Source organism: Mobula hypostoma, chromosome 24, assembly GCF_963921235.1.
Source record: "Mobula hypostoma chromosome 24, sMobHyp1.1, whole genome shotgun sequence".
NCBI classification, from domain to species: domain Eukaryota; kingdom Metazoa; phylum Chordata; class Chondrichthyes; order Myliobatiformes; family Myliobatidae; genus Mobula; species Mobula hypostoma.
The window spans coordinates 6,771,807-6,795,637 of NC_086120.1; the positions used below are offsets into that span (position 1 = coordinate 6,771,807).

Here is a 23,831-nt window from a genome sequence, read left to right on the forward strand (position 1 = left end):
CATTACCACAAGTATCTAGGTGAATGGCAGAACCCGTCAGTTGGCAATCCCCTGTAGAGGGAATAAACTGTCAACATTTTTGGCAGAAATCCTTCATCAAGGATGAGAATCACTGGCAAAACACAAATGCTGGAGGAACTGAGCAGGGCAGTCAGCAGCTTCTCGTTTCTTACCCCTTCCTTTCCAGTCCTGATGAAGGGTCTCGGCCCTAGAAGTCGATAGATGCTGCCCAACTTGCCGAGTTCCTTCAGCATTGTGTGTGTGTGTGTGTGTGTGTGTGTGTGTGTGTGTGTGTGTTGCTGAAGATTTCCAACATGTGTCTGAGGGGAGTATAAAATGGGATTAGTGTAGGATTAATGTAAATGGGTTGGTGCAGGGTTGGTGGGCTGAAGGACCCATTTCTGTGCTGTAAGTATGGTTAAGATTGAGATGTTGGTCTTTGGTTCATTTGATTTGCTTTAGTGTTGCTTCTCTGAGATGGTAATTACACCTGATTGTGCCTCGGTGGCATTGTGTTCACGATCCCAGGAAGAGAGAGGGCCATTGTCGAGCTGCACAGATTTCGCTGACGGGAAACCGCCCAACATCAGACATCCACTGCTTGCAGACTTTCTAACCGGGAGGGAGGGAGTGTGACTGCATATTAATAAACCATGAATTCCAGTGTGTGAACCAGCAACTGTCGGCTGTTCTTCCTGTTGACAGAGCCGCGTTTCCAGGAATGGGGAGCTTTGAGAGAACAGCAAAAGTGAATTGTGTTGTGTTTTTCCGTTATCAGGTGAGCTATCATGAAGGCCATTCTCCTTTCGGTGACCTTGCTTGCAGTGCTTCTGGCAGTGGTTGCCGCCTCCTCGATTGATCCAGCGCTGAATGAGGACTGGGAGAAGTGGAAGCTGTTGCACGAGAAGCAGTATACAGAGGTGAGGCCATGAAGCAGCAGCCACACTTTGTGTGCTTCAGTAGGTAGATTGACTGTCAATCCAAATGAACTGTTAAAACTTGCATTTCCATAGCACCTTTCAGAACCTCTGGCATTGCGAAATTCTTCATGCCGTACTCCAGTGACCAGGGTTTGAGCCTGACCTTGGGTGTCATACATGCAGGGCGTGCATGTTCTCTCCGTGACTGCATGGACTTTCGTTGGTGCTTCAGTTTCTTCCCATTTTCTGGCATCACGCTGGATGGCAGGGCAATTGGCCGCTATGAATTCTCCCATTGTGCAGGCAAGAGACAGAAGAGTCAAAGGGAGAGATGGGTTTGTGAGGGAGAATAAGATAGAGGGCTACAGTGTGAATAAGGAGAGAGGGTGGGACCAATGTGATTACTTTTGTTGGGATCTAGCAAGGGCCCACGTGGGCTGAATGGCCTCCTTGTGTGTCATGTTAACCAGGTAGCAAATACTGTTGACCAGCAGAGCGCAAATAGGAAATTGCCAGCAAGACCTGGGAACAAATATCTTTGCTCCAGACACTAATTTGTGGGTGGGGCTGGGTAGGTATCAGCAATACAGGAAAACCAGCCTGATGTTCTGCAGAATATTGCTGTGGATCTTCTTATCGCCCGGCAGAGAAGTTGGGGTGTCACCCTGCAGTAGCCACCTCTGGCATCGTGGCACCGTGAACCTGTCAGCCCATGTGAGAAGGTCTGAGAATGATACCGCAATCTACAGAGCCTCGGTGACCCCTAAATTCCGTCACACAGAGTCATGAGAAAAGAGTAAGGCATCTGGGAGATGACTGGTCAGATCTAAAGTAACTTCAACTTTGTATGACACAGAAGTATATAAAGTACACAGTATCCTACAGACTTGGTGACTCTTGATTAAGGCTCTTGGCCTGAAACATAAACTGCTTATTTCCCTCCACAACCCTAACCAGCTGAGTTCTTCTAGCATTTTGTGTGTTACTAGTGATTCCAGGGCCTGGGTATGCAGCAGTACTAAATGTAAGAACCTTATGAAACAGAGGCAGAAGTAGGATATTTGGTTCTACCTGGCTGGTCTTTCACCTTTCGACTCCATCTGTATAGATGGCACACAGTTTTCAATGTATCTCGATGCCTGTGGCTATAGTAGTCCAATGACCATCTCTGGGACCTGTGGCCTGAAGAGTTTAGGCTACAGTACAACCTTGCTCTGCAGACAGCAGCTCACCCTGAAACCTTGCTAGCTGATCCTCATTGGTGTGTGAGAGCCTGCCTGATCCGACTTTGAAAAAAATGATCAGTTGTTGTGTTGGGTGTTCCTTATAAATTAAAAAAAAAGTGCTCTCATTTGACTCAGGGGGGCAGTGTGTATGGCCTGCTCTGAGCCGGGGGGAGTGGGGGGAGTGTGTATGGCCTGTCCTGAGTAGGGGGAGTGGAGTGTGTATGGCCTGTCCCGAGTAGAGGGGGCAGTGTACATGGCCTGTCCCGAACGGGGGGGGGGGGCGGGGGGTGTGTATGGCCTGTCCCGAGCAGTGGGGGGGAATGTATATGGCCTGTCCCGAGTAGAGGGGGGAGTGTGTATGGCCTGTCCCGAGTAGAGGGGGGAGTGTGTATGGCCTGTCCTGAGTAGGGGGGGGGTGGAGTGTGTATGGCCTGTCCCGAGTAGAGGGGGGAGTGTGTATGGCCTGTCCCAAGTAGAGGGGGGAGTATGTATGGCCTGTCCCAAGTAGAGGGGGGAGTATGTATGGCCTGTCCTGAGTAGAGGGGGGAGTGTGTATGGCCTGTCTCGAGCAGTGGGGGGAATGTGTATGGCCTGTCCCGAGTAGAGGGGGGTGTGTATGGCCTGTCCTGAGTAGAGGGGGTGGAGTGTGTATGGCCTGTCCCGAGTAGAGGGGGGAGTGTGTATGACCTGTCCCGAGTAGGGGGGGGAGTGTGTATGGCCTGTCCCGAGCAGTGGGGGGAATGTGTATGGCCTGTCCCGAGTAGAGGGGGGAGTGTGTATGGCCTGTCCCGAGTAGAGGGGGGAGTGTGTATGGCCTGTCCTGAGTAGAGGGGGCAGTGTGCATGGCCTGTCCCGAGTTGGGGGGGGGGAGTGTGTATGGCCTGTCCCGAGTAGAGGGGGGAGTATGTATGGCCTGTCCTGAGTAGAGGGGGCAGTGTGCATGGCCTGTCCCGAGCGGGGTGGGGGGGAGTGTGTATGGCCTGTCCTGAGTAGAGGGGGCAGTGTGCATGGCCTGTCCCGAAAGGGGGGGGGGGAGTGTGTATGGCCTGTCCCGAGTAGGGGGGGGGAGTGTGTATGGCCTGTCCCGAGTTGGGGGGGGCAGTGTGCATGGCCTGTCCCGAGCAGAGGGGGGAGTGTGTATAGCCTGTCCCGAGTAAGGGGGGGAGTGTGCATGGCCTGTCCCGAGCAGAGGGGGGAGTGTGTATAGCCTGTCCCGAGTAAGGGGGGGGAGTGTGTATGGCCTGTCCCGAGCAGAGGGGGGAGTGTGTATGGCCTGTCCCGAGTCGGGGGCTCCATGTACTGGTGGGCTTGGGGAGAGAACACAAAGGCAGCTGGAACTGAACCAATCAGTGGGTCTCCAGATGTATAACTGGTGGAGGAGCTACTCCATCCCAGCCTGATGGAACCTGACCATAAGGGTCAAGCTAAGATCAAGTATCAAATATAAAAAAAATTCCTTTGGGTTTACTGGATTTGTGTTTGGGTTTGATTCGATACCTGAGCAGCCCTCTAACACATTCGTAGGAACAATGGTTGTTTGTCAAATGGCAGCTTCCTGCCCAGAATGCAGTTTGCACGAGTTACACACTATTCTTTAGAGATGTGCTGGTTCCACCGCACTGCACCACACCACACCAAGGACTCTGCCAGCCTTCATCCATTTTTGTAGGGTGCATTCCTATCCCTTCCCTGGATATGCGAAGATACCAAAGCCTGACCTCATCACTGTCTGGAGATGGAAGTTTTTCAGTTAGGTTTGTCAGTGTTAAATTGCACCCTTAATTCAAGCCCCATCACCATCTTGCAGGTCTGCATGGATTATTGCTCAAACAACCATCTTTTCATGCCCTGCTTTGTAAAGGTTAGTGCAAAGAAACCGATGAATTGGGAGCAGGAGTGGGCCACTTGGCCCTCTCATTTGCGCTGCCATTTAGTGAGATCAGGGCGGATCTGAGTAACCTCAACCTTGAGGTGACATTTCATCCTACACATTCATAATGGGTCTATCAAGCTCTGCTTCCACTGCCCATTGAGGAAGAGGGTTCCAAGCAGTCTCAAAAGGTTTGTCTCGGCTATCCCCTGTGAGCCTGAGTCAGAGGCCCAGTGGCACGTCCGGAAGTTGGAGGCCCGATGTCTGCAAGTCTGGGCCAGAGACTGTAGGTTGTCTGTGTCTGTCTGCGTGTGTGTGTGCAGAAAGGAGGAAAGGGGGTTGTTGTTTTGTTTTGTTGTTCTGTATAGTTGTTGCTCGTGTTGTGCTGCTGAAGTTTTGTGGGCAACACTTGCTGGCTGCTCACAGCACATCCTCAGGGTGTGTTGGTTGTCAAAGCAAATGACGCATTTCACTGTATGCTTCAATGTCCACGTGATAAATAAATTAATCTGAATCCTTTTCGAGTGATAGCTTATTCTTGAATAGTGACGCCTAGTCCTAGATTTCTAAAAGTGAAGAATGATGAGTATTCATGGAAAACTTGTATCCTTTGGTTAGAATATTTTTTCCACAAAGGGAAAGAGGGTGTGGCACAATGCTTTACAATGCCAGCGACTGGATTCAACTTCCACTGCTGTCTGTAAGGAGTTTGTTCATTATCCCTGTGACTGCGTGGGTTTCCTCTTGCAGTCTGAAGGTGAACAGATGGGTCAGTTGGGTGTAATTAGGTGCCATGGGCTTATAGGACCAGAAGGCCCTGTTACTGTACTGTATCTCTAAATATTATCAAACCTTTTCATGAATGAGGTCCAGGAATAACTGAAAACTTACAAGGCATAATGCATGACGCTGTATTGTTGGGTGACGATGATGATCTGTGGAAGTGACAAGCATATTCTTATCTCCAAGTACAGAAAGCTCCCCAAGAGATGTTGCTTCATCAGCAGAACTCTGTTTCTTTATTGTCCTTCAGGAAGAAGAAATTGTTCGGAGAATGGTGTGGGAGAAAAACTTCAGGTTTATTGAATATCACAACCTGGAATACATGAAGGGAAAACACACCTATGATCTTAAGATGAACCATTTTGGAGACCTGGTAAGTGAGAAGTCCTTAATGTGAAGAAAACATTTGAACTGAGGCTTAGAGTTGGGTAATATGAATGAATGGGCTCCTGTGCTACTACACAGTGGCATGCAAGTGGTTTTTGAGAATATTGTCAAGCCTGGTGACAACTTGATGAAGTTAAGTTTTGACTATCCGCATCTGTTGACTGAGTGTTGTTTCCTAAAGCTGACTTTTAAGATCCGGAGAGGTGAGAACAGATTGATTTTACTTGGGATGGTTGCTACATGCAACCAAGCACAAAAGGGTCAAAGAATAATACTGTCCTCTTGCGGGGGGGGGGGGCGGGGGGCAGGGAGGAAATACACCATCAAAAAGAGCAATGATATTAATTGAGGTGGCTTTCTGGACTAGTCTGTTGAGGAATCAATTGGTGAGCAGGCCATTTTGCACTTCAGTAAAGAATTCATTAGTGATCTGTTTGTGCAAAGCCTTTGGAGAGGAAAGACCATAACATGATAGAATTCCTTACTAAAACAGAACGTGATTTGGTGGATTTTAAAATCAGGATCCAGGCTGGCTATGAGACTGAGAAACATTAATCATTGAGTTAACGGCAGATCAGCAGTTATGTACATTTAAGGAGCAAGTGGATGAATTCCAGTGAGTTTTAATTACTGAGGCACATAGAATAGAGTGGGTCGCTCAGCTGTGGCTAACAAGTGAAATTGTATATGAAGGAATATATTGTGACACAAGAGACTGTAGATGTTGAAATTAGAGCAACAAACAATCTGTCGGACAAACTTAGCGGGTTGAGTAGCATTTGCGGTCGATGTTTCAGGTTGTTGAAAATGGAGGGCATCTTGTGGCTAATTTTCTGTATTTTGGAAGTTCTTTGATTTATCCTTCTTTTGTTTGATGCTCACTCACTTACCTTTCAGACCCTGGAGGAGTTCAACAAGCTTATGAATGGCTTCCGTCTGCCCAAATCCAGGAACTCAACAGAGCACCTTTTAAAGTTTCGGGAATCAGTTGAGATTCCACAGGAAATTGACTGGCGTGAAAAAGGATATGTCACTCCTGTGAAAAATCAGGTAAAAGAGTTTTGCCTAAAGAGAAAAGTTAGGGGAAAACTTCCTTATTTGAACAGCACTGGTAGAGGTGGTGCTGGAGTGTATTCATCTGGGTAGATCCAGTGAGGCTGGGATTAGACTCAGGCCCCAGGGAATCAGGAACCAATTTTAACCCACCCCCAGTTTTATTTTACTTGAGTCAGTTTGGTGGGATGATAAATGGGTTAGCGCCCAATAGTAATTTCATCCCATTGTTTTCTTCCTGACAAAACTATCAGTTTCTTCAGTGATTTATGGTGTCAGAGGGCTTCAAACTGTGAGTACTTACCAACCTATTTAGAATACCACAGTAAGTATGTGATGCTGAGTCTTTACAAGGCACTGATGAGGTCTCACCTTGAGTATTGTGAACAGTTTTGGGCCCCTCATCTTAGAATAGATGTGCTGGCATTGGAGAGGGTCCAGAGGAGGTTCACAAGGATGGTTCCAGGAAGGAAGGTTATCGTACGAGGAATATTTGATGGCTCTGGGTCTATACTCACTGGAATTCAGAAGGATGGGGGGGAATCTCATTGAAACCTTTCGAATGTTGAAAGACCTAGGCAGAGTAGATGTGGAAAGCATGTTTCCCATGGTGGGGGAGTCTAGGACAAGAAGGTACAGCTTCAGGATAGAGGGGCGCCCTTTCAAAACGGAGATGTGGAGAAATTTCTTTAGCCAAAGGGTGGTGAATTTGTGGAATTTGTTGCCACGTGCAGCCGTGGAGGCCAGGTTGTTGGGTGTATTTAAGGCAGAGATTGATAGGTCCTTAATTGGACATGGCATCAAAGGTTACGGGAGGAAGGCTGGGAACTGGGGTTGAGGAGGAGAAAAATAAAGGATCAGCCATGATTTAATGGCAGAGTAGACTTGATGGGCCAGATGGCTTAATTCTGCTTCTATGTCTTATGGTCTTATACTGCCTGTTATGCTGCTGGCGTTTAGGGCAGCAATAAAGGTCCTCCATCTCTGACAATGTTCGGGGCTTCCTTCATCGTGTCAGTAGCTTCCTCTCTGTTTTCACTACTGTGAGTCACGCAAGTCCTGGGTGGAGACTGAGGAGTCCCATCGCACTCAGATGTCGAAGGGTTCTTCATTACTACTTCCCTAACAGTTCTCTTTGACCAGTCAGGCTGTTAGCCCTGAGCTGAACCCCCGAACCTGGAGGACTGGTGGACCACTCTTATTCTGACCTGTTTGGCATGGATGACCCTACAAAGAGCCAAAGCATCAAGCCCTGACTCCAGCCAGCATAGCTTTCTTTGTCATTGAGCCACACAAACCCTGCACCTAGGCTGTGGTCCTCTTGGAGGTCAAACAGTGAGTAGCAGCAGGATAATCTCTCACAAGGGTTGACACTGTACATAGAACATAGTCAAGGTCAAAGCTGAGTTTAATTTTAAATGCACAATTACAATGAAAACTTACTTACAGCAGCAACACAGGCATGTAACATCACATCAGCATCATTCACAAGAAAAACAAACAAATAAACACCAGTTTTACAAGAAATAACATGAGTAGAACAGAAAGTCAATTTTAGTGCAAAATGATCAGACTGGTAATAATCTTGCTTAAATGAAACGGTTATTTGGGTTTACCCAGTGGTTCAAGAAATTAATGGTTGAAGGGAAGTAGTTGTTCTTTAACCTGGTGGTGTGGGACTTCAGGCTAGAAAAGTACAGCACAGGAACAGGACTTTCAGCCCATCATGTGTGTGCTGACCATGATATCAATCTAACTAACCCCATTTGTCTGCACATGCCTGAGAACTAAAGACCTGATCAACTGGCTGGAGTGTTCACTGAGATCTTTAACCTCTCGACTCGGCAGTCTGCTTTATGAAAGTTTCAATTACGGCAGTGCCCAAAGGAACGTCATAACCTGCCTCAACGATCGTCATCCTGTAGCACTTGCATTCGCAGTGACGAGGAGTTTCGAGAGGCTGGTGATGAAGCATATCAACTCCTGCCTGAGAAGTGACTTGGATCCCCTCCAATTCGCCTGCTGGCACAACAGGTCCTCGGCAGATGTAATTTCATTCTCTTCACAAATCGTTCCGATGCTACCCTCACTGGTGCATGGCACAGGTAGCGATTCAGAAATTACTACCCTGGAGGTCCTGCTTCTCAGATTGCTGTCTAGCTCTCTCTTAAGGACCGCTTTGCTTCTCCTTCCTATGCCACTGGTACTAATATGTACCATGATATCTGGCTGCTGTCCCTTTCCCTTCAAAATGCTGCGGACGCAATCTGAGACATCCCTGACCCTGGCACCTGGGAAGCAACCTGCCATCCAGGTGTCCCATTCATGTCCATAGAATCTTCTATCTGTTCGTCTGACTAATGAGATCTGTATCACTACCACTCCCACTCCCCTCTTCTCCATCTTTCCCTTCTGCTCAGTACCAGTAACCAGGTCTCTGTGGCATTCCCCTGGGAAGACATCCCCCAGAGAAGACATCCCCCAGAACAGTATCCAAAACTGTATATTTATTATTGGGGGGAATGGCCACAGGGGTGATCTGTGCTAACTGATTATTCACCTTTCCATCCCTTCTCCTGACAGGCACCCAGCTAACCGCCTCCTGCAACTTGGGGGTGACTACTTCACTGTCACTCCAATCGATGATCTCGTTGTCCTGTACAAGCCGAAGGTCGTCTAGCTGTTACTCCAGATCCTAAGACGGTCTTCAAGGAGTTGCAGCCAGATGCACTTCACACAGATTTAGTTCCCTGGGAGACTCTGGGTTTCCCAGGCCCTCCAACATCCAGCATGAAGAACACACAATAGCCACTAAAACTACACTAAGTACCCCTGACATAGTAAGACAAAAGGGAAGCTTAACAGAAACTTACCTGGAAAACTTATCCAGAGCCAACACCACTTCTGAGCTGAACCCACCTTTGAGCCCAGGCCTGAAACTTCCACTCTCACCACTGGCCTACTTCCAACAATGGCCGCTCTGCTTGTCTCTTCTGTACATTTATTTACTCTTCTCTGCACTGCGCCACACCACTGATAGAGCTGCTGAGATGACACGGAACACCCGCGAAGCTCCCCTTTTAAACAAACGCCGCTGACCTGAGACGAACCTCCTCTCACCACTGATTGGGTGTTGGAATGATACCCAGAAATTGCTCACCTTTTCCACTTCTGATCCTCCGATGAGGACTGGCGTGTGTTTGCTTGTCTTACCCTTTCTGAAGCCCACAATCAATTCTTTATTCTTACTGGCATTGAGTGCAAGGTTGTTACGGCGACACCACTCAATCAGCTGACATATCTGATTCAAGAATTTTGATGGCAGTGGGGAAGAAGCTGTTGTTCAATCCTGAGGTGGGAACTTTCAGGCTCCTGTACCTCCTGCCTGATTGAGGTATGGAGAAGCGGGCAGGCCTGCATAGTGGAGTTGTCTGTGATGTAATTGGCCAAGTCCACTCCTCTATGTTCCTAGCCATTGGAGTTTCCATACTAGGCCATAATGCTTTCCATTCTACATTCTACATCTGTAGATGTTTATTAGATACCATTAGAAGAGATTTACAAGTTGAAACATCATTCTTCCCCTCTTTTGTTGTGTCCAGGGAGAGCTTGGAGATGGAGGTAGAAGGAACTCGTACGTTAGTGGCTTAGGCCAAGTGTTATTCACCGGTTGGAAAGGCCTACTCCTTAACTGAAACTTGATCAGTTACAGTGCTCGATGTGAACATTTTACAACTGGGACTCAATGGCATTGAGATAACTGACAGTGCACTTTTCACATTTGGCAAAGGCAATATTACTTGCTAAAGTTCAGCTCTATTTGTTATTGTTCCCCCTTAGGGCAGCTGTGGATCCTGCTGGGCATTCAGTGCAGTTGGAGCATTGGAGGGACAGACCTTTAAGAGGACAAAAAAACTCGTCTCCCTCAGTGAGCAGAACCTGGTCGATTGTTCATGGGAACAGGGGAATGCAGGATGTCGTGGTGGATGGATGGAAAATGCCTTTTTGTATGTACACAAAAATAATGGAATTGACTCTGAGGTTGGATACCCCTATACTGGGAGGGTGAGTAATCTTCTTCACAGCTACATTAATCATGGTGATATTCAGTGATGTTCTTTTTTAAACTGGTGCATATATTTGATGCAGATTCAGGAAAAGTGTAAAGACTATGTTCCGTCATTACTGTGCTTTGTCATCTGTACCAGGGTTCAAATCCAGTCCATGCTCCTATTTTCTGATAGTGGCCTTATGGGCTCCAGAGCACAATTTAGAGATTTGGAGATGCGGTCACACTTTAACACGAGTGTGAGGAGGCAGAAAGGGAAGGCAGTGGCCACCATACTGCCAGAAAGAGCAAGCAGGTAGTGAATTAGCCCCCTGCGTCCTTCTCCCTCTCACGAATTGGTTCTTCAGGGGAGCAGCCAGATCCAGGAGTTGGACTGCTCAAGGAACTCAGTTACATAGGAGGAGAGGCAGAAGAGTGAGACAATAGTGATGGTGAAATTGTGACAGAGTGAAAGTAGGGGGGAGGGCAGGCGTCTCAGTAGCTGAAGACAAAACTCTGGAAAGTGTGTTGCCTCCCTGGTGAAGGATGTGATTGAATATATACAGGAAAGAAAACAGCCACAGGTTTTCTTCATATGACGATAGGCAGAGGGATGAGGCTCGGCAGGCAGAGGTTAGTGAGCTAGGGAAAAGGTTAAAAAGTGGAAACTTAAAGATGGTCATCTCTGGGCTGGAGAGAAAGAGTGTGTGTGTGTGTGTGTGTGTGTGTGTGTGTGTGTGTGTGTAAGTGGTGCTGATGTGCTTCAGATTTATGAGGAATTGGGACTTCTACAAGCCACCTCAACAGGTCTGGGACCTTGGGGTATTGGTGTGGGTCAAGGTTGCTAGTATGAGGAGGATTTAAACTGCCTTGAATGTGGAGGGAATCAGAACATGAAGGAGGAAGAGACCATAAAGATCAGCTGCTGGAGACTCAGGAATGAGTGTTTGTAAATAACAGGTAACGATAACTAGAACATATTCAGAAGGGGAGTGAATGTAGAGTCAAAGTAAGGAAATGTGTGGATAGAACTAATGGCGCTTTATCTGAATATACACAGCATTCATTACAAGATGGATGAGATGAAGGTACAAATAAGAATAAATGGGTTTGATCCTGCCGCATTAAGGAGATAAGGTTGAAAATTGACCAAGGCTGGGAACTGAATATTTTGGCATATGAGAAACTTCCAAAGAAATGGAAAGCTGGTCGAGTAGCTTGGACAATAAAGAATGAGATTACTGTTGTGGTGAGGAACAGCATTGACTCAGAACACAGGGTGTGGAATCAGGTGGAGGCAAAGAGCAGTAGGGGTAATTAGTCACTGATGGGAGACTTGTATCAGCTTTCTAACAGTAGCTAAACTATGGGACAGTTATGGGGTATTTGTAGAAAAGATGCTGCAATAATTATGGGTGATTAAAATTTTTATATAGATTGGACAAATTGAATTGACAAGGGTAGTCTTGAGAATGAGTTCACAGGGTATATTCAGAATAGGCTCTTGGCAACATTGAGAAATCAACCAAAGAGCAAGCTAGTTTTGACCTAGAACTTTGTAATGAGACAGGGTTACTGTAATAACTTCATGGTGAAAAGCAACTTCCAGAAAAGTGACCATATTCAGAATTTCAAATTGTTTGATTATGACGCTGGGACTGAAGACTGAAATAATTCAAAGGCAAAGACAAGAGGTGACTAAAGTTTACTGGAAAATAGATTAAAGGGTAAGACACCAGATCAGTAGAGGCAGATATTTAAGGAGATAATTTGTAAATCTCAGCAGAAATATGTTCTGTTAAGAAGGAAAGCCATATGATAAGGATGAATAACTAAGGAAGTTAAAGATGGTATCAATGAAAAATAAAGACTTAAAATGCTGCAAAGATTAGTGGTAGGCCAGAGAATTGGGTACTTTTTAGAAACTAGCCAAGGACAACTGAAATTGATTAGCAAACAGATGGAGTTTAAGAGTAATTTAGCAATTTATATGCAAATATAATAGGTTCTGCATGTAAATAAACAGGAAGGGTTAAGTAAACATTGATCCCTTTCCTCAAGGTCTGATGCCAGGCAAATAACCTTTTCCTCAATGTCAATCAGACAAAGGGGATGGGTTATCGACCTCAGGAGAACTGGCACCACTCACTCCCCCCTGCACATCAGTGGCACAGATGTGGAAACTGCAAGCAGTGTCAAACTCCTGAGAGTGCACACCTCACACAACCTCTCATGGTCCAGAGCATGTTCTACACGATCGAGAAAGCTCACCAACACCTACCTCTTCTTTCTGAGGGGGCTTAGAGAGCTGGACTATGCAAGTCTACACTCATACAGCCCCCAAATGTGTAGCAGAGAGCATCCTGCCATGCTAAATCAATGTATGGTACAGAAACTGCACTGTGCTGGACAGGAAAGCTCTACAACAGGGTTGTTAAAAGTGCTCAACGCATCACCAGCACCAGCCTGCACACCATCAAGGAATATATACGGAAAAGTGCTGGATAAAAGGCAGCAACATCATGGAGAATGCCACCCATCCCACTCATGGACTGTATCCCACTCCCATCAGGGAGGAGGCTACATAGCATCCATGCCAGGACCAGCAGATTCAAAAACAGTTACTTTCCCCAAGCAGTGAGGCTGATCAACACTCCAACCCACTAACCCATCCCACCACCACTACTTTATCATTACCTGTCAGAGTTACCTAATGTACAGACACTCCTGTGCCCAGCAATACTTTATGGGCATTCTTTACAATCTGTTTAAGCTATCGTGTGTATTTATATTTATTGGGTTTTCTATTAGTGTTCATTACCTTGTGTTTTTTATGTGTTGCATCAGTGTCAGAGGAACAATTATTTTATTCTCCTTTACATTTGTGTACTGGAAATAACATTAAACAATCTTGAATGAAGAGGACAGGACTGGGAAATTAATTAAAGTCACAGTAAAGAATTGCACTGGCCCTTGAGTGCAGTGGTACGGAAATGAGTGAGACTGACATCAGTGAGTTCAACACTGAATGAAAGTGCAATGTAGTTTGTGGAGTTTATTGGATTGGAATTCTTCTGGTACTTTTTTTTTAAAAGTTTAAGTACACTTCATTTCTCTGGAATATCACTGAATTTACAGAATACCTTCATTGGTCATTCCTTTGGGCTGTATGATGATAACATTGTATTTACAGCATATTTTGTTTTTCTAAACAGGAGGGTACCTGTGCTTATGAAGTCGAATTCAAAGCTTCCAGATGTTCCAATTACTATTTTGTTTCGCAAGGTAACGAACAAGCTCTAGCTCAAGCCGTGGCACAAGTTGGACCGGTTTCGGTTGCAGTTGATGCCACACATCAGTCCTTTATGTTCTACCATTCAGGTAATGCCCTGTAGGCAGATTAGATGCCAGCGGGAGTTGCTCACGTATGATAGATGACTTTACTGTATCTCCCTTGAAAATCAGCATTCAAGGACAACGTTGTCACAGATTATAGAACTTGAAGAAAACCATTTGTCCTGTTGCAAATATGTGCCAAGTACTGACTATTCTGTATAATGATATTTCATATCTGATACTGTAACATGTTAGAATTATTGGCTTTGATATTAACCCACAAGAAAGTCAAACAAAGAGGTCTTAAGACTTGCACGTGAAGAATTCACCTCAAAACTGTCATATTCAGCAAATTGCTGTGGAGAGATGGCCCCCCCCCATTAACATATTTAAATTGGTTTCCAATGTCGCAATTTGGATTTTAATTTGAGGGTCATTATTTGTGTAGATTTCCCAGATGAAATATGAACCTTAAAAGCAGTCATTTCTGGAATAATTTTGGGATATTTGGAGAATCAACAAGGAACAAATATTGTTAATAATAATATGATTGGAAGGAGATAGCTCATTTAAATTGGAGTCCCAGAATAATACAGTCGAGAAATAGGCCCTTTGAACCAATTTGTTGATACCCATCTAAGCTGGTCATATTTGCCTTCATTTGGCCCATCTTTGTCTAAACCAGGGGTTCCCAACGCGGTCCGTGGACTTTTAGGTTAATGGTATTGGTCCATGGCATAAAAAGGTTGTGTACCCCTGCTCTAAACCTATCCTATCATGGACCTGTCCTAGTGTTCTTTAAATGTTGCATTGTACAGGCGTCAACCACTTCCTCTGGAAACTTGTTTCCTATATGCACCACACTATGTGAAATTGGCCCTTGGATACTCTCAGGTTAAACATCTACCATCTAGTGTTTGATTTCCTTTTTCTGAGAAATAGATTGTGTGTTTTCACCTTGTCTTGTGTCCCTCATGATTTTATACACCTTCACAGTGTACCCTCACTTTCCTGCGCTCCAAGCAACAGAGTCATAGTCTGTTCAACTTTTTCCTATAACTCAGGCCCTGGAATCCTGGAAACATTCTCGTAAATCTTCTTTGTGCTCTTTGCAGCTTAATGACATCTTTCCTATGACAGAGTAACCAAACTGCACATGGTACTTGAAGTGCAGCTTCACCAATGTTTTGTACAAGTGCAATGTAACATTCCAACCCCTTTACTGAAGCAATGAAGATCAGTGATAACAAATGCCTTCTTCATCATCGTCTCTATCTGGTAAAAGAGAGTAAACATTTCAGGTTTAAGCACGACAAGTATGGAGGCTATGAGAAATGAAAATAAGTCCTTCTGCATTGTCATTCCCTTTCAGAATTCAAACAGTCTGCATTCTGGGGAATACAAATTTAGTGTATGTAATCTGATATCATGACCTGAAGACGTAACTCTGAGAACCTGAAAACATTCCGCTAAGTATTCCACGCTAGTATGATCTTGTGTAGCCTGAATGAACACACAGATGTAGTCTAACCAGAGTTTTAAACAGCTGGAGGAAAACCTCCTTGCTCTAATATGCTAGCAATTTAATTATCAATGGTGATGTTCCATCCCTTTTATCATTATATCTTGTACCTGACTACTACATTTTAATGATCTGTGTTTGTGGATCTTCAGATTTCTTTACATCATTCTAAAGCCCTTGAATTTATCCCTGCATTCATACTGAATAGAAAACTGAGGTCAAAAATTACTGTGGATACTAGACATCTGAAAATAAGGCAGAAACACTGAAAACATGCAGCTGGTCAGGTAGCATCTGTGGAAAGAGAAACCATCAATGTTTTGATTCTTTAACCCTTTGTCAGAATTAGAACAAAGGTCTACAAGTCAGTTTTTGGTAGGAGAGAAGGTGGGGAAGGTGGGAATCACTGTCGTAGGTGAGTCAAAATGGCTTGTGGAGCAGGTACTGACACATACTGTGTTATGTGCAGTTAATAAGATGCCGTGGAACTTGCCAGACAGTCTAGACTTTTGTATGAAAAGGATGAGAAAAACTGAGCTGACATGAGATTAAAAAAAAATGTAAAGTGATGGAAAATTCACCAGGTCAGGCAATATCAGTAGAAAAACAAACCATTAAAGGCTCGATGAGGGACGCATCAAACTGTATGACAGTATACTTAGGCCATGCAGCCCATTGATTCTGCTCTGCTGTTCCATTATGGCAGTTTTATAATCCCTCTCAACTCCATTCTCCTGCCTTCTCCTAATGACCTTTGATGCCCTGACTAACCAAGAACGTCAACACCCTCTATCAATTTGCTCAATGACTTTGCCTCCAAAGCCATGTGTGGCAATAAATTCCACAGATTCACCACCCTCTGGCTAAAGAAGTTCCCCCTTGTCTGTTCAAGGGGGATGTCCTTCTGTTCTGAGGCTGTGCCCTCTGGTTCCTGATGGATACACTAGAGGAAACATTCTCTCCATGTCCACTCTGTCTAAGCCTTTCAATATTCAATGTTTCAGTGAGATCATCCCTCCATTCTTCTAAACTCTAATGAGTACAGGCCCAGGGCCATCTAACACTCGTCACACATTAACCCTTTTGTTCCTAGAATCATTCTCATGAACCTCCTCTCGATCTGCATCAATGCCAGCACATCTTTTCTTAGATAAGGGGCCCAAAACTGCTCTCAATACTCCAAATATGGTCTGACCAATGCCTTATAAAGCCTCAGCTTTACATCCTTGCTCTTATATTCTAGTCCTCTCAAAATGAAAGCTAACATTGCATTTGCCTTCCTAACCACCAACTCAACCTGCACGTCAATCTTGAGGGAATCCTATACAAGGACTCCCAAGTCCCTTTTTACTGGATTTATTTCATTTTTTTCTCTGTTTAGTATACAGTATAGTCTATGTCTTAATTACTTCTATTGAAGTGCATGACTATAAACTATACACAGTTATATTCCCCACTATATATTCCATCTGCCATTCTACCAACCTGTCTGCCCTTCTGCAGACTCTCTGCTTCCTCAACACTACCTGTCTCTCCTCCTATCTTTGTCTCTTTTGCAAACTTGACCACAAAACCATCAATTCCATCATCCAATTGTTGACATCTGCAGTTGTACAAGGCCTTGGTGAGACCACACCTGGAGTATTGTGTGCAGTTTTGGTCCCCTAATCTGAGGAAAGACATCTTTGCCATAGAGGGAGTACAAAGAAGGTTCACCAGATTGATTCCTGGGATGGCAGGTCTTTCATATGAAGAAAGACTGGATGAACTGGGCTTGTACTCGTTGGAATTTAGAAGATTGAGGGGGGATCTGATTGAAACGTATAAGATCCTAAAGGGATTGGACAGGCTAGATGCGGGAAGATTGTTCCCGATGTTGGGGAGGTCTAGAACGAGGGGTCACAGTTTGAGGATAGAGGGGAAGCCTTTTAGGACCGAGGTTAGGAAAAACTTCTTCACACAGAGAGTGGTGAATCTGTGGAATTCTCTGCCACAGCAAACTGTTGAGGCCAGTTCATTAGCTATGTTTAAAAGGAAGTTAGATATGGCCCTTGTGGCTACAGGGGTCAGGGGGTATGGAGGGAAGGCTGGGTTCTGAGTTGGATGATCAGCCATGATCATAATAAATGGCGGTGCAGGCTCGAAGGGCCGAATGGCCTACTCCTGCACCTATTTTCTATGTTTCTATGTTTCTATATAATGTGAAAAGAAACAGACCCATTACTGACCCCTGTGGAATACCACTAATCAGCAGCAGCCAGTCAGAATAGGCCCCCTTTATTGCCACCCTTTACCTCCTGCCAGTAGCCAATCTTCCATCCTTGCTGGTATCTTTCCTTTAATACTATTGGCCTCTTATCTTGTTAAGCAGCCTCATGTGTGACACCTTGTCAAAAGCCTTATGAAAAATCCAAGTAAACAACATCCACTGACTCTTCTTTGTCTATCCTGCTTGTTATACCTTCAAAGAATTCCAACAGATTTATCAGGCAGGATTTCCCCTGAAGGAAACCATGCTGACTTTGGTCTATTTATCATGTATTTCCAAATACCCTGAAATCTCATTCTTAATAACAGATTCCAAAATCTCCTCAACCTCAAGTCAGGCTAACTGGCCTATAATATCCTCTTCTACCACTCTCCCTTTTAGAGATTGGAATGACATTCGCAATTTTCCAGTCCTCCAGAATCTAGCAATTGTGGAAAGATCATCACTGCTGCCTCCACAATCTTTTCAGAACCCTGGGGTGTAATCCATCTGATCTGACTTATGGACCCTCAGACCTTTCAGCTTCCCAAGCCCCTTCTACTTAGAAATAACAACTACATTCACTTCTGCACCCTGACACTTACGAATTTCTGGCATACTGCTTCGGTCTTCCACCGTGAAGACTGATACAAAATACTTAAGTTAATCTGCCATTTCCTTTCCCCCTTTACTATGTCTCCAGCATCATTTCCCAGCTGTCTGCTAGCCATTCTCATCTCTGTTTTATTCTTTATATACCTGAAAAAACTTCTGTTTTTTTTTAAATTATTGCCTAGCCTACCTTCATATTTCATCTTGTCTCTCCTTAACGCTTTTTAAATTGTCTTCTGTTGGTTCTTAAAAGCTTCTAAACCCACTAACTTCCCACTATTTTTGCTCTATTATATGGCCTCTGACTTCCCTTGTCAGCCACAGTTGCCTCATTCTCCCTTTAGAATATTTCTTCTTTGGGATGTACAGCATCTATTCTGTACCTTCCAAATTGCCCCCAGCCATTGCTGTTCTGTTGTCATCCCTGATGGTGTTCCCTTCCAGTCAGCTTTGGTTAGTTCCTCTCTCATGCCTCTGTAATTCCCTTTTGTCCACTGTAATATTGATGTATTTGATTTTATCTTCTCCCTCTCAAACTGCAAGATGAATTCTATCATGATCATTGCCTCCTAAGTGTTCCTTTTCCTTAAGCTCCCGAATCAAATCTGGTTCACGACACAATACTCAGACCAGAATTGCCTCCCCCCCCACCCCCAGTGGGCTCCAATCACAAGCTGATCCAAAAAGCCACCTCAAAAGCCCTACAAAATCCCCCCCTTGGGACCTAGCACCAACATGATTTTCCCCACTCTACCTGCATATTGAAATCCCCATGACTATCATAACATTGTCCTTATAACATGCCTTTTCCACTTCTCATTGTAAATTGTATCGCACATCCTGGCTACTGTTCAGAGACCTATATATAAATTCCATCGGGGTGTTTTTGCCTTTGCAGTTTCTTAACTCTACCCATAAAGATTCTACATTTTCTGAGGATTTAATTTATTTATTTTTTACTAACAGCCGCCCCACAGTCTCTGCTTGCCTGCCTGACCTTTCAATACAATGAGTATCCTTGGATGTTAAGCTCCCAACTATGATCTTTTTTTCAGCCGTGACTTAGTGGTGCCCATGACTTCATACCTGCCAATATACTCACACTCTCTCTCTTTGCCAAGCAGAGAGAGGTAGAACAAAGAGAATTGCTCTGATGGTGTTAAGTCATGTTCTAGCTGAAATCAGTTGAGCTCCTCACTCTGTAATGTGCTGCTGGTGAGGTTTCTATGTTACAAGGACATTCTGAGTCAGCCAAGTGGTAGACAGAGGAAAAGCAAGGCAGGCAGAACCAGTTCTTACATAGATGAGAATGCAGCCCCTCCATAATTCAGTGGTTGGTGGTGAGTCGCCTGAATACCAGACTAGATGTGAACCACTGCTTTACCTGGGAAGAGCGTTTGGGTACCTGGATGATGGGGAGGGGAAAAGTGAAATGATAGGTGATACATTGGCTGTGGCTGCAAGGAAAAACTCCGTATGACAGGATGTGGTGAGCAGGGAGAATAGAGCTGACCAGAGAGCCACAAAGGGAGTGATCCCTACAAAGACTGGAAGGTGAGGGAGAGGAATACGTCTTTGGTGCTGGAATCTGTTTTTGGAATTGGTTGAGTTTATGAAGAATGATTCATTGAGTGTGGTTGATGATGGGACAGAAAGTGAGAATGAGGAGAACTCAGGAGGAGAAGGGGGTGAGAGCAGAAGTGTGGAAAAATAGATGATATGTGGTTACAGCTCTGTCCGCTGTGGTAGAGGGGAAGCCACAGTTAAGGAGAAAGAAGGATATTCTGTGCGAGATGGCTCGTCAGCAGATGACACTATGAAGTCTGTTTGGCATAGTTAGTCTCTATGCCATCATTACTACTTGCAGTGGCACTAACTAGTGTATTAGCTGCATTCTTTTTAACATAATTAACCACTCTATCAATAGTACATTGCTGGGAAATTAGTACTGACTTTATTAGCAAAAGGCACTAACAAGACCACATTTATTACCTTTCAGAAGATGGTCGTGAACTGCTTTTGTGAACTGTTGTGGTCCTTTTGGTGCTACTGTTGCTACTGTTGCTACAGTGCTGTTGGGAGTACGGGATTTGGACTCAGTGATAACAAAGGAAGAGCCATGTATTTCCAGGGCAGGCTGGTAGGCAGGGAAGCTGCAAGGATGTCTTTTTCTGGCAATCACCTACTGGGGATCTTTGATTTCCACTTGCTGGAACCAGTGGAGACTCTGTTCCAATCAGACAAAGCCTTGTTACAGCTGTACAAAGCCTGTAGCATCAGTCCAAATTACACTTTAGGGGTGCGAATCTAACCCACACCCTCTGACCCTGGGAAGAAAGCCACAGCCCACGCACAAATCATTGAGATGGATATAAAAATGGAATCTGCAGTTGAAAGCTTTAAAAAAAAAATTCTGAAACTATTTCAGTTTAGTTTTGTAATAAGAAGACAGTACTGCTGCTGAGATTTTGCTGAGGAATGTGTTATTTTTCTCCAGGTATTTATTATGAACCGAATTGCCAGACATACCTCATGAGTCACGCGATGCTGGTTGTCGGCTATGGAAGTGAACATGGACTGAACTACTGGATTGTTAAAAACAGGTATAGTCACAGCATCAGATTTAAGTAAAAATACTTTAAATCCTCTTGCCATGTTGGCTCATTATTACTTTTAAGGGTGTTTAAGAAAATATTGGCAGGTTGGTAAGGGTGGCAGGAGATGGGAAACTGACATCTAGTTTACATTGCTGAACTGCAGCTTGGTACAGTGTAGGTTGGATGTCAACCGAGAATGGGAGAGATGCCCAGCAGGTCAGGCAGCAGCGGCGGAGAGAGAAACTGGCCGATGAACCTTCATCAGATTTAGGAAAAGTTAGACATCAAGTGCATGTTAGGTGAAGAAATTTTGGGTAGAGAGAACCCAGGGGGTGTCTGAGGGTGGAGGTGCAGTATCATAGTCATTTTGTGACATGAATCTGTCTTTACCAATCATCAAGGCCCCATTCACACTAATTCTATGTTTTTTTTCCCCATTTTCCCTTCCTTGTGCCATGTCATATGATGTGGGTGATCATGGTCTTTCCATGACCATGGCTATTCTTGGCAATTTTTTCTACAGAAGTGGTTTGCCATTGTTTTCTTTTGGGCAGTGTTTTTAGAAGATGGGTGACCCCAGCCATGATCAACACTGTTCTGAGATTGTCTGCCTGGCATCAGTGGTTGCATAACCACGACATGATATCCAGCAGCTGCTCATACAACATCAAATTCTCTTATCTGTTGGGTACCTGTGCTCCTAGGAGCAAAGTCTACACAGGACAGTCCCTGACTCCAGTGGCCCTCAAATTCGAACCCATGTGCCTGGGCCGTTCAGGGTCACAGTCACTCTGTTCAAGATTCAGGACCATTCCACCCCCAAGGGGAAGAAATGTTGGGTACATTCCCTTAAACCACAGGAGCAGGCAGAGCAGGACAAGGGCTTGACTGTGCACTATAAATTTCTACCAGTTGCAGGAATTTATACTCTGCTTCCATTTTAATCCCCATAGAGACATCCTGGGCAAACCCTTACCAGGGCACTGTGGCTCCCTTATTTAAAACTCTTGCCTTTTACAGACTCTATTCTCCATCAGCCTGTCCAAGTCTCCCTGATCTCCGGGACCTCTCTCTGTTCAATTTGCCTTCCTTGCAGCATCTATTTTAGAAGGAGCAGCCAATCTCCTGAAGCCAGAAGAGTATTTTTTTCATATTGTGGGCTCCTCTCTTTAAAGTTTAGCTTTCAAGTGTATACATGTGAGTGTACTGTAGAGCATATATATGAAGGGTGGTGTACTAGACTTGCCTAACAATAGCGTAGTGCACAGCATGTACATATAGGACTGTGGATGTCAATGTTCTCAGCAGTATATGTATAGACAAGTTTAGTGGACATAATTAATACAGGGCAGTGTACAGGTTGTACGCTGAACTGCACTTGCATGACAGTGTACGTAGTGTATTGGATAATGTGTGTTCCGGTGTATACTGGACAGTGTATATCAGGGACAATACAGGCTCATATAGAATAATACTTTTAGGAAGTTAGACTGTACACAGACCTCAAAGGAGTATTCAGGGAAGCACTGACCACAGCAGTTGTTACAACAATAGTACTAAGTACAAGCCATGTTTACTAATTTGCCATTTCTTTAATATTTTCTAGCTACAGCACTCAATGGGGAAATCAAGGCTACATTTTGATGTCCAAGGATAGAGATAACAATTGTGGCATTGTAACACATGCTGTCTTTCCAGTGATTCTGGACTGAGTCTCACACTGTTATGCAGGAAGTGCTTCACCCTCTGCGTGTGACTGTGTGAGACAGAGAGCTTGCTGGTTTGCTTACTGTTGCTTTGTTTACAATTTTGTGTGGTGATATGAACATCGTCTGTCTTTCCTGGAAATCAAACTACTGTTTAAATTGTGAACACAGTGAATGCAATGCTTGTTGGATGATTGGAATTGGATGATAAACAAATCTTATTGATAATGTAATTCCTGTGACTACTTCTGAGCAGAGACAAGACCCTGTTGACCAGGGTACTCCTCATCCTCCTCCCCGTGAAGGGAGCAGCCTGGATGAAAAACTTGACACAGAAAGCCACTTGGCCCTTTGGCTCCAGTTGACTCTGAGTGGAGCAATCCCATCATTATACTCCATTCCACATTTTGCTCGCAGCCCTGCAACTTTTGCTCTGAAAAGCTCACAAACTGTTCTGGTTCTTCAGTCATTTAACTGCACCAATAGCAGCTTCCAGTGATCAACTAAGCTACCAGCACTTCGATATTTTTCTTTGAATTGCTTCCACGGTTTTGCTTCATGGCTGTCTGGAGAAGACGAATCTCTGTATACTGCAAACATACTTCAATAATAAACGCATCTCAAACTGTGAATACCCAAATTGTGTAGAGCATGGTGACTGATTTTAAATCTTGCATTTAATTTTTCAACCTCCGTGTCTCTCAAGAATGCAAGGGTTCAAAGACGCAAGCACATCAGTACAAAAACAGGATTAGCACTTAGTCAACTGGTCCCTTCAGACTCCAGCACGGTTCAGACAGAACGACACACAAAATGCTGGAGGAACTCAGCAGGTTAGGCAGCATCTATGAAGATTAATAAATAATCAATGTTTTGGGCTGAGACCGTTCTTCAGGACTGGAAAGGAAAGGGGAAGATGCCCGAAATAAAAAAGGTGGTGGGGAGGGGAAGAAGGACTAGCTAGAAGGTGATAGCCAGGTGGATGGGAAAGGTAAAGGGATGGAGAAGAATGAATTTCTCCACTTTCTGCATTCCACAGGGATTGATCTCTCTAATTTCCTTGTTCATTTGTCTTCCCTCACTAATCTCCCATCTGGCACATACAAGTGTCAGAAATGCTACACCTGGCCATTTACCTCCTCCCTTACCTCTGTTCAGGGCCACAAACAGTCCTTCCAGGGTCACCTCCAGGGTAGGCAGCCAGTGCAGAGTAACCCTGAAGCTGTTCCCCTCAACCACTTTGGATAATGTTGGGGGGAATGACCTACCAATGTGAAGATGCAGTAACCTGATCTCTGGCATTGAGTCTGTCTTTGTGGCTCAGAAGCGAAGGGGGAAGAGGAGGAGCACAGTAGTGATAGAAGATTCCATAATTAGAGGAGTGGGCAGCAGATTCTGTGGGCATGGAAGAGACACCCGGCTGATACGTTGCCTCCCAGGTGTCAGAGTCAGAGAAGTCTCACACTGGGTCCACAGCATTCAAAAGGGCGAGGGTAAACAGCTGGAAGACGTGGTACATATTA

General features: G+C 44.7%; 1 protein-coding gene across 2 annotated transcripts in view; it reads left to right on the plus strand.

The window, feature by feature from the left end:
• The window catches only part of LOC134337441 (procathepsin L-like), a 37,902-nt gene extending 14,960 nt beyond the window's left edge, over nucleotides 1-22,942 (plus strand). Inside the window, exons 2-8 of one of the 2 annotated variants that reach the window (XM_063032444.1) lie at nucleotides 779-920; nucleotides 5,050-5,172; nucleotides 6,084-6,236; nucleotides 10,080-10,304; nucleotides 13,503-13,668; nucleotides 20,503-20,608; nucleotides 22,209-22,942. In XM_063032444.1, coding sequence (XP_062888514.1) covers nucleotides 789-920; nucleotides 5,050-5,172; nucleotides 6,084-6,236; nucleotides 10,080-10,304; nucleotides 13,503-13,668; nucleotides 20,503-20,608; nucleotides 22,209-22,314 — 1,011 coding nt within the window. In that variant the 5' untranslated portion in view covers nucleotides 779-788 and the 3' untranslated portion in view covers nucleotides 22,315-22,942. The remainder of the gene's footprint in view (nucleotides 1-778; nucleotides 921-5,049; nucleotides 5,173-6,083; nucleotides 6,237-10,079; nucleotides 10,305-13,502; nucleotides 13,669-20,502; nucleotides 20,609-22,208) is intronic. The other variant, XM_063032445.1, reaches the window with a different exon arrangement.
• The last annotated feature ends 889 nt before the right edge of the window (nucleotides 22,943-23,831 follow it).